Below are 15,139 nucleotides of genomic sequence, written 5' to 3' on the forward strand. Positions count from 1 at the left end.
TCTTCTTCTGAGACCCCTATAATTCGAATGTTGGTACATTTGATATTGTCCCAGAGGTCTCTGAGAATATCCTCAGTTCTTTTCATTCTTTTTACTTTATTCTGCTCTTCAGAAGTTGTTTCCACCATTATACCTTCCAGCTTACTGATTTATTCTTCTGCTTCAGATATGCTGCTATTGATTCCTTCTAGAGTATTTTTAATTTCAATAATTGTGTTGTTTGTCTCAGTATATTTATTCATTAATTCTTCTAGGTCTTTGTTAATTGATTCTTGCATTTTCTCCATTTTGTTTTCAGGGTTTTTGATCATCTTTACTATCATTATTCTGAATTCTTTTTCAGGTAGTTTGCCTATTTCCTCTTCATTTATTTGGACTTCTGTGTTTCTAGTTTGTTCCTTCATTTGTGTAGTATTTCTCTGCCTTTTCATTATTTTATTAACTTATTGTGTTTGAGGTCTTCTTTTCCCAGGCTTCAGGGTTGAATTCTTTCTTCCTTTTGGTTTCTGCCCTCGTAAGGTTGGTCCAGTGGTTTGTGTAAGCTTCATATAGGGTGCAATTTGTGCTGAGTTTTTGTATGTTTTCCTCTGATGGGCAAGGCTGAGTGAGGTGGCAATCCTGTCTGCTGATGATTAGGTTTGTATTTTTGCTTTGTTTGTTATTTAGATGAGGCATCCTGCACAGGGTGCTACTGGTGGTTGGGTGATGCCAGGTCTTGTATTTGAGTTGTTTCCTTTGTGTGAGTTCTCACTATTTGATGCTCCCTAGGTTTAGTTCTCTGGTAGTCTAGGGTCTTGGAGTCAGTGCTTGATCAGTCAGAGCCACTCCAAAGGCTCAAGGCTTGATCTCTGGTCTCACAGTCACCTTCCTGGATGAACACACCATGTCATTGCTGGACTGTTAACTTGTAAGACATGATATGGAACACACAAGCCACACTGACACCCCGAAAGTCGTTCTCTACATCAGAGAGACAGAGGATGTCTCCTGGTATAAACCGGATGCCTTCTGGAATGGTCTGAGCAGGGTGGCTGATGTCAAACAGAATCACAAGGACGCCCTTCTGGTCCAGAGCACAGCCAAGGCTCCTCCCATAATGAGGACTGTTTCCTTCGGAGATTTGTGGGAACCCATATGTGGCAGTCAAAGATAACTGGACAGTGACAGAGGATGAGGACGTCAGGACTGCTCAAGGTGGGGTGACCCAGGCCCCTCCCCTGAAGTAAAGTTTATTTATGATACTGTGTTAGTTTCAGGTGTACAGTACAGTGATTCAGTATCACACATATATGTGTATATATATTATATATATGTATATTCTTTTTCAGATTCTTTTCCATTATAAGTTACTATAATATATCAAATATAGTTCCCTGTGCTATGCAGTAAATCTTTGTTAATTTATATATTGTAGTGTATATCTGTTAATCTCATACTCCTACTTTATCCCTCCCCTTTTCTCCTTTGGTAATCATAGTTTTGTTTTTCTATGTCTGTGAGTCTATTTCTGTTTTTTAAATAAGCTCATTAGTATTACTATTTAGATTCCACATAAAAGTGATATTATATTTGATAACACAAATATCTTTTTATATTTATGATTATCATCTTTGTCTGTTTTAATGATGATTAAAACTTAAGTGCTATAAAGAAGGCTGAAAGTGAAAGGGAAAGTTGCTCAGTCCTGTCCGACTTTTTGTGACTAGGCCAGAATATTGGAGTGGGTAGCCTTTCCCTTCTCCAGGTGATCTTCCTAACCCAGGGATCGAACTCAGGTCTCTTGGATTGCGGGCTGATTCTTTACCAGCTGAGCCACAAGGGAAGCCCAAGATTATTGGAGTGGGTAGCCTATCCCTTCTCCAGCAGATCTTCCCAACACAGGAACTGAACCAGGGTCTCCTGCATTGCAGGTAGTAAAGAAGGCTGAGCACTGAAGAATTGATGCTTTTAAATTGTGGTGCTGGAGAAGACTCTTGAGAGTCCCTTGGATGGAAAGGAGATCAAAACATTCAATCCTAAAGGAAATCAACCCTGAATATTCATTGGAAGGACTGGTGTGAAGGACTGGACACCTGATGTGAAGAACTGACTCATTGGAAAAGATCCTGATGCTGGGAAAGATTGAAGGCAGGTGGAGAAGGGAATGACAGAGGATGAGATAGTTGAATGGCATCACTGACTCAATGGATATGAGTCTGAGCAAACTCTGGGAGACAGTGTGGCTTGCTGCAGTCCATGGGGTCGCAGACAGTCAGACATGACTTGGCAATTAAACAACAACAACAAAAAAAAGTGCAGGAAACACAATTTGAGCTGGTTAAAATACAGCTTATTAGGAAATATGAGAAATGTGATATGCCTTTAATACAGTACAGTTTATATCATTTGTCAACCTTTGATAAACATGATTGCTCTTGGCTCTCGGTAGGCTCAGCTTGTTCAATGGCTTATAATTACCATTTGCTCTGTCACCTAAATTTCCACTGTTGGCCAGCAGAAGTTACTTCAGTTGGGTTAATCTCTTTATAGCTCCACACACTACTGAAAGCATTCCTGCTCTTTGGTTAAAAAAAAAAAAAAAAATCTGTTCTGAAACCAACAAAGTGTTCCCTTATCCCAACTGTAGCATCCAGATATGTTTCAGAGTCTTGGAATAGTGCAAAGTAGTTTTAGTGATAAAACTGGGGTCCATGGGGTGCCTACTAGCTGATTTCATGTAAGTAGTGGGTGGAAGCCAGGCAGTGATTACTAATTACCTAATTTAGAACAGAGCAGGAAAATTATATTTGATTTTGACCTAATAAAATTATAAATTCATTTAGAAAGTTCAAAGTGAACTCTTAACTTTACTAAGTCCTTTTTTGGTTTTCATGTAAACAATTTAAATTAGTTTCCTTCTCTAAATTATCATCTTTAATATTTATACACATGTTAAAAATTGCCATACCTATTTATTTGAATTATATTTTCAGTGAAAGTACTAAAAATATCATTTTTAAAAACACAATTATAATTTGTCAAGTATTTATATCACTCAATAATAATCACAATATGTTACTTCACCATTTCCTTTTTTGGCTATAGAAGAAACTAATAGTTTTTCCCTAATTAACCAAGTGAAAATGGGCAGGGACCAACATGAGGACTTCTCTTCACTTTCATAAGCAAAATACAGATCTCATGTGTATCTGCATATGTGTTCAATTTGTAAGAAATGTAACCATTATTTTAAATCACAGGCAGCTTTAGAATTTCAGATGCTTTCAGAGAAATGCAGAAGTATTTATTACCTTAATACTATAACTAAAGTTTCCAAAAAAAACTATCAAGAATGTCAGTGAACAAAATTAATATCACATTAGTAAAAACTTAATGTAAGAATTATCAAAAACATAAAATATTAAAAACAACTTTACCTCAAACTTCAAATGTGATAATTTCTTAAGTCAACATGGTTTAAATTTTAGAAAAATCCAAAGCAAAAAGATTGAAAACCCATAGTTTATCATAAACTTCAGCTACAGGTCTTTGTCATATTGTCATATTTACACACACCCCTCAACCAATCCAGGTATGGATATAACTTCTAGTTTGTTATATAAATAGAAATACAAATTATTTACAAGGTCACTTTAGCTTTATTATAATCTAATTTTTAGACTGGTTAAAATATATCATGCCTGCATCCCCATTTTTGCATCTTAGGATAGTTGTACAATTATCACAGGAACAAAGTCACACTTAAAGAAATAAAATTCACAGAAAATCCTTTAAGTTATCAGTAACTATTTTCCAATCAGTAACATCAAGTAAAGAGATTCCCAAACGGCAAAGTCATTTTGCAGTTTTATTTATCATATATTACTATATTAAATTTTAAAACTTAAAGGTGGGGAATTTTATCTTAAATGTTTTAAATATAAAATTCCCCACCTTTAAGTTTTAAAATGTAATATAGCTAGATCAACATGAAACAAAAAATAAATGGCTAAAAACAACCATAAAAAGTATGAAAACAGACCAGTGAGGAAGAACTTACCAGACATCACAACTCACTAGAAAAGCCACTGTATTCAAAGAAAAATGGTGCTGGTGCAGAGAAAGATAGGGGTCAGAATGAAGAGGCCAGAGACTGACACAGGGGACATGGCGCCATTATATATGACAAGGGTAACATTTCCATCCCATGGAAAATAAGGTTTCTTATATTAAATATATTGGGGAGAAAACAGATAGATAGCATCCTACTTCATATCATGTACAAAACGTAAAACTGGAGTAAGACTTGAATATTTTTAAAAATAGGGAAGAATATTTATAAGACTATTTGTTTGACCATGGGATGGACAATGCACCCTGAGTAAAACAGATAACTCAGAAGCAATAAAGAAAATGATAGATTGTTGGATTAAATAATAACTAATAATTTTCTTTTAGTAAAAGACATCATACATATAGACAAGAATCATAAAGCTATATTTGCACATATATAACATTGGTATAACACTGGATTAACATTTCTAAAACAATACATAGCTTCCAGAAATTGTGACAGAAAAACACTAGAAAAATGGGTAGTGGAAATGAATAGGAAATGAAGAAAAGAGAAATTCAAATGGATAATAAACATATGAGAATATATTCTGCATCACTGACAGTCAGTGAAGAAACGTAAATCAATGCTCAGAGGTTTAAGACTGGTAAGAAAGAAAAGAAACAGTGGCATCCAATGCTGGTGAAAATGTAGAAAATGGGCATTCTTATGTGCAAATGTGATTTGCTATTTCTTTGGGGAAAGAATTGAGAAATATCCATTAAAATTAAAAATACACATACCGTTTGACCAAGCAATTCCACTTCTGGGAATCTATCCTATAGGGAAAAAAAAAAGGACCAGTACGTAAGGACACAGGCACAATGATATTTATTGCAGCATTGTTTGTTGTGGGGCACAGGAAGAGGGGAGAGTGGAAATAACACTAATGTCCATTAGTGAGGAAATGGTTAAATGAAATGTTGGAACATCCATAAGATAGAATATTGTGTATTATTCAAAAGAATGGGATAAAGCTGTAGAGTGTGACTTGCTAAGGTGAGAGAAGCAAATTGAAAAGCTGTAACTGCATCATGACAGTAGCAGCAGACAACACAACGACGGGCATGCAGCACTCCCACGTATAGAAGGACACAGACCAGACCAACAAGGGCCGCCCAGGGTTAGGAGCGGAAGCAAGGACTGAGCGGAATGGGGATTATTTCCTTCCTCCTAGTGCATCTGTGCTGTTTCACTAGTTACTATGAGCCATATGTTTGCTCTAGAACTTTCAAAAATATATTTAAGAAAAAATATTAACTTTTTAGTGGTAGTAGAGCAGAAGTATTTCCAGACATTCACCTGCAGTAAAATAGCGGGAATTCAACAAATATTCCCTTCTCTGCTTGTGCCGGTCACTGCAGTGTTCATTTCTGATTGCTTGCCCAATATCCACTCCGTCTCTCTCCCATAAGGGTATCAGCCATGTGATTTGGATGGAGTTGACTCCATTCTATTTGAAGGGCCTCCTGAGTAATCTTAGCCAGTTTGGCCCACCAAAAATACAATTTGGAGCCACTAATACAATTTTAAATTTTCTAGTAATCACATTAAAAACAAATTTAAAAGAAACAAGTGAAAGCAATTTTAATAATGGTTTTGTATTCTAACCCAATATACCCCAAAATATTACCCTTTCACCATGCAATTAGTACACAAATTATTAAATATTTCACATTTTTTTCCCATCTCAATTTGAACTAGTTACATTTCAAGAGCTCAACAGCCACATGTGGCCAGTGGTTACCATACCAAGCAGTCTAAGCTAATGAGGGTAATGCTATAAATATTGTCATATTCAAGGATGGATACATAATTTAAGATGGCCCAATCAAAGAGAAACCCATAATGGCAGGAGAAGAAAAATCCACTCCCGGTGAGGACAGATAAGAAAAAACAAACTGTGAAAACTGTTGGCAGTCATCTATGAACTAGGAAGGAAGCATGCCCTGGGATGAAGGAGAAACCGGGTCCCTGGGGCAACACTGAAACTCTTGGTTAACCCTTGCCAGAAGCCAGGACTTTTTAGTTACATTAGCTGGTAAATTTCCTTTATTTTTTTCAGCCATTTTCAGTTAGGTTTTCTTCTATTACTTGCGATCAAAAATATCCCAATTGATAAATTCATCTGTGGACAATGCCATGTCTAAACAAATACTTTCTTCTTAAGTGAATTAACTCAAATGTTCAACATTCCTTCCCTCGTAGTTAAGGCATGCTTTTGTTAAACTATCCTTATTTGATAACACTTTCAGATATCCGAAAACACTCCCAAAAAACATTTCCAGAGACTAATTTCTGAGCAAGCAGGGTAACTGCACGGTCACTGCACAAGAGAGTATTTCTCCTCAAGACAATATAGACAGTAGGCATCAGAGCAATCAATCTCTCCTTTCTCACTTCACCCTCTTTTCTGGCCCTTCCTCTCTAGACCAGTGGTCCCCACCTCTAGCACTAGGAACATATTGGATTGACAAATCTTTGTTGAGGGGGCTGTTTTCCCATACACTGCAGAATGTTTAGCAACAACACTGTCCTCTCTATACCCATAAATGAGAGGAGAAATCCACCTCCCAGTAATTGTGACGATCAAAAATCTCTCTAGACACTGTCACATGTCCCCAAGGGGACAATATCACCTCTGGTTGAGAGCCACTCTTCTAGACCAATAGTTAGTTCTAATGTACAGCTGACCTTCATTGCTTTATGACAAATGCCTCCCCTCTCTAAGTGTTTTCTGAGTCACAATCTTTACAGGCCCGTGGCCCTCTCCTAGACCAGACATGAATGTGTAAACCTTGTCTGGTCATGCTCTTCCTCCTCTATTCTCTGCCTGGGCTGGGCTCGAGCTCTCCACTGCAGGTCTTCTTTCCAGAAGAAATGCACCTAGTCCTCTCTGACTTCAGCCTGAAACCATTACCTGAGCTGCTCCCTGAACCACCCACCCACCCATTTCTCTTGGGCTTCTCTGAGGGGATGTTTGCTTATCTGTGGTCACTTATTCCACAACTCAGTCTACCACAGCTGGGTTACCCATCTCCTCCATCAGTATATCACAGGTGACAATTCCATCCCAGTCTGTCCACATTGCATTGACTGACACACTATTCTCCCTAATCTATCCTTAAGACTTATAACCACTGGAAATTTCTTCATAGCTTCTCAAATTGCTCTAAAGATTTAATGTATTCCAATAAAAATCTCAGCTGGCTTTTGGGGGCAGAAAATGATGAGCTGATTCCAAAACTAAAGAATTTAGAATGGTCCAAACAATTTTGAAAGAAAAAAAAAAAGAACATAGCTGGATGACTAACACTATCTGATATCTGAACTTACTATAAAGCTACAGTAATCCAATCAGTGGAGACACTGACATAAGACAAACAAGACATGAAACAGAAAGTCTGTAGATAGACACCCATATATGGACAACCAATTTTCAACCAAACTACAAAGAAATTCAGTGGAGAGGGGACGGAGAATGGTCTGTTTAATAAATGGTGCTGGAATAGTTAGATACCTGCATGCAAGAACTTAAAACTTCAATCCATACTTCACCCATACGCAAAAATTATCTCAAAATGGATCATAGACATAAACATCTAAAATTTTAAATCTAAAATTATAAATTTTATGGAAAAAGAGGAGAAAACTTTTGTGACCCTGAAACAGGGAAAGATGGCTTAGATGCAACACCAAAACCATAACCACTTAAAGAACAAACTGATAAATTTGACTTCATAAAAACTAAAAAATTTTGCTCTTTAATAGATGCTGTAAAGCAACTGAAACCATAAGCCAGGAGAAAATCTACCAATCTACCAAAATCTACCATTTATTTATAATGGCCCAAAACTATTCGTGACCCAAATGTCTATCAGCAAGTGGATGGATAATCAAACTATGCTGTGCCCACCAATAGGATATTACCTAGAAATAAAAAGCAATGAACTATTAACATACACTGCAAAAGAACTGAATCTCCAAATAATTACACTGAGTGAAAGAAACCAGACAAAAAAGAGTAAAAACAGTATTGTCCCATTTATTTAAAATTTTAGGAAATGCAAACTAATCTTTAGGAATGGAAAATATTAGTAACTGTCTGATTAGGCATGCTGGGGGAGGGGGAGGGAGCAATTACAAACCTGTAAGAGGAAACTTCTGGAGGAAATGGATATTTCATTACCTTGACTTTGGAGCTGGTTTCACAGGAGTGTCTGTATATACGTATGCATGTCAATTTATGAGATTGTGTTCTTTAAGTATAATTTATGATATGTCAATTATGGCTCGATGAAGCTTTGTTTTTAAGGGGAGGGGGAAGCACTGTTGGCTGTTAGGGAAATATTAACCCACAATTATGGGTCAATGAAGCTTTTTTTTTAAGGGGAGGTGGAAGCATGCTACATACTGTGAGCATGTAGGGTTATGCTGCTCTTGTTGCTTAGTCACTAAGTCATGTCTGACCCTCTTGTAACCTCATGGACTGTAGCCCGCCGGCCTCATTCTGTCCACGGGATTTCTCAGGCAAGTATACTGGAGTGGGTTGCCATTTCCTTCTCCAGGGCATCTTCCTGATTCAGGGATCAAACCCATGTTTCTTCCTTGGCCATGGATTCTTCACCACTGAGCGACCAGGGAAGCCAGGGAAGCCTAAATTGGTTCATGTTACATCGGATTTCATAGCAGGAAGTGGTTTTGTCTCATTGTGCTCTTTTAAATTCTGCTGTGGTTTAATACAATTAGAATTTACAATTCCTGGTACTTAACATAAAAGAGCGGAGGTGATGTTAAACAGTAAATAAAAGGTTCATGGATGAAAAGAAACTACACAGAGCCTTGAGGAGTAACAATCTAAACTATGTTTGTTTTAATTCTCCTTTTAAGTACTTTCCCAGATCACCACCATCATCACCACCCCCTGCTATGGTCTTAAGGATGTGGTCTAACCAACATCTTCCAGCAAAAAAAAAAAAAGTGGGGTAGAGCTAAGCGACTTGAATTCTCAAAGATAAAAATTAAGTAACTTGATGACAGGATTTTTCCCTGTGATTCTACCAGAATCAACTTCATTTACATACAAATTGGTAATACCTTAGAATCTCACTAAAAAAACCACCAATGTTCCCCTAAGACATAAAACCATATACTGATCTATTAATTTTATTTCAGTATATGATGTCAAGTGCATTTTAAAAATATACTCCAGGGCTTCCAAAGGCTTCTTTAATCCACTAGGACTGGTCTTAGCATTTAATTTATCCTAGACCTAAAAAACCTTCTGCTTATTCTCCCAGATAACCGATTCTTGATTTGTTGAGATACTGAACACTATGCTTTACAACCTGAAATATCAAACCCCTGGTGAACTCACTCCTGTGCCCTGCACAGAGCAAATCCTCTCAGCAGGAGGCCAAGTGGCGCCCAGGAGAGCAGACCACGCCCTTCCCTAGACCTGCCGTCAGCCCCGGAGGACGATCCACACTGACCCTGCAGAACATCTGTCCCACAGCAGCGACACAAGAATGCAGAGGGTGCCATGAAAATGCCCTCCTCAGTTTTTGGAAAACACAAATAAACGCTAAAGACAACCTCTTCCTGAGTAAAAGCACATATACCACCACCAATATCAGTAGACTCAGCACCGGACAATCAGGCTTCAGCAAGAGCTCAGCCATCAGGGCTAATGTCACCCCAAGCTTAATCTCACTGATCTGTAGGACACAGCAGAAATTAAAAATCATTTCTTCCCACACAATAAAAAGCATAATGCCTAGGCCAGATTAATACTTTCTAATAGAGGAAGAACATTTTCACCTAAGCATCTACAAAATAGGCAAATATTTCTTGAAAGATTATAGTTCTAGGAAAGAGGCATTTAAAAATCCTTTCCTTCAATATCTTAGGCCTATTTAAATTTATTATCATTAGAATTTTTATGCTTTAACAAAAATCAAAATTTACCCTTCCAGACTAGGCACCCATTTCCACATGCCAATAAAATTTATAGAATATGCTTAATAAATCTTTCCTCTCATGCAATTGCATTTGCAGAACTCTCTGCATACAATTTCCTTATGGTAGGAATCAAAAGCTACCTGGGTGATGTCAGAAGTAAAGCAGAGCCCAGAAGGCCACTGGAAAGAGAGGTGTACAGGTCCTGGCATGTTCTGTGGGCATGTCTTAGGTTCCAACACAGAAGCATGGAAAAGTCCTCATCCTTAACCCAGAAGAGATGGCTTTATATAAAAGCATGTTCAAAGACAAGGCCTGTGTATTCAGATGAAAGAGATGACCCCCAGAAGGCTCAGAGGTTGAGGCCTTTTACTGCAGAAAAGCAGAGAGGGAAATCCTAAGCCATTTCTCACTCAGCCGCTTACATCTGACAGTCATTTGCCACAAGGAGTCAAAGAGCAAGAAGTCTAATTCCCAGGAGTCAGAACGGCAGAGGAAAATGCAGTGATTCTAAAGAGAAACTCTATAGGAGCAAATGGATATGACCAATGGTTCCCCACAGAGGGTCCGACTTACTACAGCAATGGAGTCAGGAGAACAATACAGAATTCAGCTGCCCCGTTCACACAGCTTCCTGGATGATGGAGCTTTGGGAACTGCCACACCCCACCAGTGTAGCGTCACTAGTCCCATCACTGCTGCTGCTGCTGCTGCTGCTAAGTCGCTTCAGTCATGTCCGACTCTGTGCGACCCCATAGACGGCAGCCCACCAGGCTCCCCAGTCCCTGGGACTCTCCAGGCAAGAACACTGGAGCGGGTTGCCATTTCCTTCTCCAATGCATGCAAGTGAAAAGTGAAAGTGAAGTCGCTCAGTTGTGTCCAACTCTTAGCGACCCCATGGACTGCAGCCTACCAGGCTCCTCCGTCCATGGGATTTTCCAGGCAAGAGTACTGGAGAGGGGTGCCATTGCCTTCTCCAGTCCCATCACTAGTCTGAGTTAACTCAGTACCCTGGTAGTGCTGGTATGTGACTTAACGTTTTCCTTTCGATTGCAGTTTTAGGTGTAAACTCTTCTTTTTAATGGAGTATAACTGCTTTACCATTTTGTGTTAGGGTCTGCTGTACAACAAAGTGAATCAGCTATATGCACACATATTTAAGAAGAGTTTGAGGCTATACTTTAAAAAATCTTCAAAGAAACCATGACAAGCACAGTGAAGTCAAGTGTACTCAGTCAAAAATCTGCCTTTGAAGTGACCTGCACTGTGGATGAAGATGCTGTAATTCACATCTTTACAGAACAGAGTGCATCCACACCCTTGCTCATCATCTCTTTCTAACTCAAATATTATTTCCCTAAAGAAGGAAAGGTTGCTTTCCAGTCCTGGGTGGGTTGGAACCCTAAATCCTTGCCATGGTCAAGAAGCAATCTCAACACGCAAATCTCATATCCTCTAAGTTGCTGGCTCCTCACTTATCAAACAATGGTATTTAAAAGCAGTTTTCTGTTAAGGTTTCTTCCAGCTTCAAGATCCTATGATTAAACTTTTCTGCATGTACATTTTAATATCCCATTTCATTTTCCTCAATATCTGTCTCAAAACACAGTTAGGAGAAGTAACCTGTATACCTTGCTGAGAAGGAGGGGCAGGTGTCAAGTGAAGGATTATTCTAGAAATAGGCCACTCCCTGAGCACACAGAGTTCCCTCACAGTTTGATGCTACAGAGCCAGAACATGTGTGGGGACTGTCTCCTTCACACACCTAGAAATCTCCTGATATGAGGGGTTAACCATGGAGGGAAACAAGGAAAAAAATCTACCCAAGAGTACAGGGCCAGCTGCCCTCTCTAATACCCTCTGTTGACGGAAGTGTTGGTATACACTGTCACTCTCTAGAAAGTGCTACTCAAATGATCTGGCTTTAACAGAACTTCTTCAGTTTACTTGGCAGTCCTTTGCTTAACTCGACAGGACAGGAAGAAGTGATGGGAGGGCAGGGGTAGGTTTCATTCCCTTTATGTTTTATTTAACGAAATACAGAGCTTACTGCATGTCAGGTACTGTTATGAACATTTTACAAATACTTATTAATTTAATCCTCAAAACATTCCAGGAGAGAATAGTATACATGATTTACAGATGAGGAAATAAAGACACAGAGAGACGAAATAACCTTCTGCAAGTCATAGGCTGGTTAAATGGCAGAGGTAGAATTGAATCCAGGCAGTGTGGTTCTGAAATGCCTACTGAGTAACAGACCCAAAAAGGTGGCTTTTAGGAAGAGAGCGCAGTGGGCCATCTTCCTGCTTGCTGAAAAGTAATGTGAAGTGGAAGCCACTCAGTCGTATCTGACTCTTTGCAACCCCATGGACTATATAGTCCATGGAATTCTCCAGGCCAGAATACTGGAGTGGGTAGTCTTTCCCTTCTCCAGGGGATCTTCCCAATCCAGGCATCGAACCTAGGTCTCCTGTACTGCAGGAGGATTCTTTACCAGCTGAGCCATAAGGGAAGCCCATGCTGAAAAGAAATGTTCCCCCCAAAAGTCTCCAAATTCCTGTCTGATTCAGGCTTGCTAAAAAATCATCCTAGTAAATTTGAAAGAGAACTCACCCTCATGCCTTTGGACGTCCAGAAGCTCACTCTGCATGTCGTGTACCCTGCAGCTCCCCTAAGAGCAGCAGTTCTCAGCCAAGGGTGGTATTTTAGATTGACCCAGAGAATGGGCTGAAAGGTCACAAGCCCCCCACTCTCCCTTTCTCAGCACCCAACACACATACACACAGGTTTCGATTTGCACCCCCAAGTGTGTTTAGAAATGTGCACATGTACTTTGATAAACCTCCCTAGGTGACCCAACTCTCCCTCCCCTGGAGCAAAGCTAAGGTTTTCCTAATAATTTTGCAAAGGTGGGAAGATCAATCTTGCATTGTTTCTATCTCCCAAGTCTCCTCCCCCAACCCCCTCACAGAAGATAAATGCAGGCATGATAGGGGATGCTGCAAATACATACCAAATACCAAACTGGCTATTCGATGAATACATAAATGCAATTGACATTCTTTCACAGTCTGAAATCCTCTCTTTACTCTCAGGATATATTACACCATTCTCTTTTTGTATAAACATGCCACTTTAAATGCTAATTCAGATGCAACACTCAATTTTTTCTTCATTTTGTTTCTTGGTTTCTAACATTCAAAATGACACTGGACTTCCAATCGGCTTCAACAATAGTTATTTTGAATTTTTGCTTCCATATTTGTGGGGGTGAGAGGGAAGAAAGTACTAAGAGGAAAACTAAATTCATTTTAAAACTTATCCAAATACGTTTACATGCCCTTTATTTTGCTTGAATTAAGCCCTTTTCCTCTCTTTCAGAAAATCCTGCCTTCACCTTGCTGAAAATCTCATAAATCTAATTCAACTCAGTTGTAAAACCAGGGTGATTCCCTCTCCTTCCATTCTAGAAACAACCTCATTTTACTCAAACTACTTTTCCTAACAGCTCATCAAGGCAGTATGTTCTGGATGAAATACAATTGGCCTGAATATAAGTCTTTTTAAAAAATACAGAGACCTACATATGCCAATGACATCAACCTGAGTCTATCCAATTATATAGAAGGCCACTTCCTTTCTTGTATCAAAATAAGGAATTTCAATCTGAGAAATAAAGCAAGTCCCCTAAATATGAACCTTTAATTTGTGAATTTTCAAAAATGTGAAAGTGCCCCTGTGTGCCAGCTATTGTACTACTGTACTTTTCAAGGTAGTGAAATTAAAAATGTAGTCATTATTGTTTTCTGTTTGTTTTTTCATGTATTATTTGTGTGAAAACTATTATAAACCTATTACAGTGTGGTACTATATAGCCATCACTTCATGGGAAATAGATGGGGAAACAGTGGAAACAGTGTCAGACTTTATTTTTCTGGGCTCCAAAATCACTGCAGATGGTGATTGCAGCCATGAAATTAAAAGACGCTTACTCCTTGGAAGGAAACTTATGACCAACCTAGATAGCATATTCAAAAGCAGAGACATTACTTTGCCAACAAAGGTCCATCTAGTCAAGGCTATGGTTTTTCCAGTGGTTATGTAAGGATGTGAGAGTTGGACTGTGAAGAAAGCTGAGCACCGAAGAATTGATGCTTTTGAACTGTGGTGTTGGAGAAGACTCTTGAGAGTCCCTTGGACTGCAAGGAGATCCAACCAGTCCATTCTGAAGGAGATCAGTCCTGGGTGTTCTTTGGAAGGACTGATGCTGATGCTGAAACTCCAGTACTTTGGCCACCTCATGTGAAGAGTTGACTCATTGGAAAAGACTCTGATGCTGGGAGGGATTGGGGGCAGGAGGAGAAGGGGATGACAGAGGATGAGATGGCTGGATGGCATCACCGACTTGATGGACATGAGTTTGAGTGAACTCCGGGAGTTGGTGATGGACAAGGAGGCCTGGCATGCTGCAATTCATGGGGTCATGAAGAGTTGGACACAATTGAGCGACTGAACTGAACTGAACTGAACTATATAGCCAATTGTGTTAGTTGGGTACCTAGGCTAACTTTGTTGGACTTAGGAACAAACTGGACTTACAAACATGCTCTCAGACTGGAATTCATTCATACGTAGTGGACCTACTGTGTCCTAATCCAGTGCACCCAGTTCATCCTATCTACTGTGAGACAAGCTGTCTTCTAAGTCCAATAGGCCCGGCTCCATCCAGAAGCTTCCAATAACTTTCAGGATCTTTTGCCTCTGTTGTCCTAATCTTTCTAATAACACACCCTCTCTCTGCTGCTCACCCTGGTCTTCTATCTAATACCTAAACATCCTTTCTTGCCCCTGCCCAAGAGATACAACATGGGAAAGACGTGAAATAAGCTTATCACCTTTTTCATGTACTTTTTAACATGTTGCAAAATGGTTCTTGACAGCACTTCCCCTATCTAGTTTTGTCCCTTGTCAGTCCACCAGAAGCACCCCATTAATGACTCAGCTTCTGCTGTGCTAAACGCAGCTCAGAGACACCCTGCCCAAAGGTATGTTCATTTCAGTGAGACCCCACCAGAGAAAAAACAC

At 39.2% G+C, this 15,139-nt stretch overlaps 1 protein-coding gene across 12 annotated transcripts in view; it reads right to left on the reverse strand.

Annotated features, from left to right (window-relative positions):
* MAST4 (microtubule associated serine/threonine kinase family member 4) overlaps positions 1-15,139 on the reverse strand; it is a 613,695-nt gene that overhangs the window by 279,378 nt on the left and 319,178 nt on the right. For 8 of the 12 annotated variants that reach the window (XM_055554690.1, XM_055554691.1, XM_055554692.1 and 5 more), the window contains one exon: positions 4,837-4,872. The exons of the other annotated variants lie outside the window; for them this stretch is intronic. In XM_055554690.1, the coding sequence (XP_055410665.1) occupies positions 4,837-4,872 (36 nt within the window). The remainder of the gene's footprint in view (positions 1-4,836; positions 4,873-15,139) is intronic. 12 annotated transcript variants of the gene reach the window in all.

The sequence above is a fragment of the Bubalus kerabau genome, chromosome 18 (assembly GCF_029407905.1).
Source record: "Bubalus kerabau isolate K-KA32 ecotype Philippines breed swamp buffalo chromosome 18, PCC_UOA_SB_1v2, whole genome shotgun sequence".
Lineage (NCBI taxonomy): Eukaryota > Metazoa > Chordata > Mammalia > Artiodactyla > Bovidae > Bubalus > Bubalus kerabau.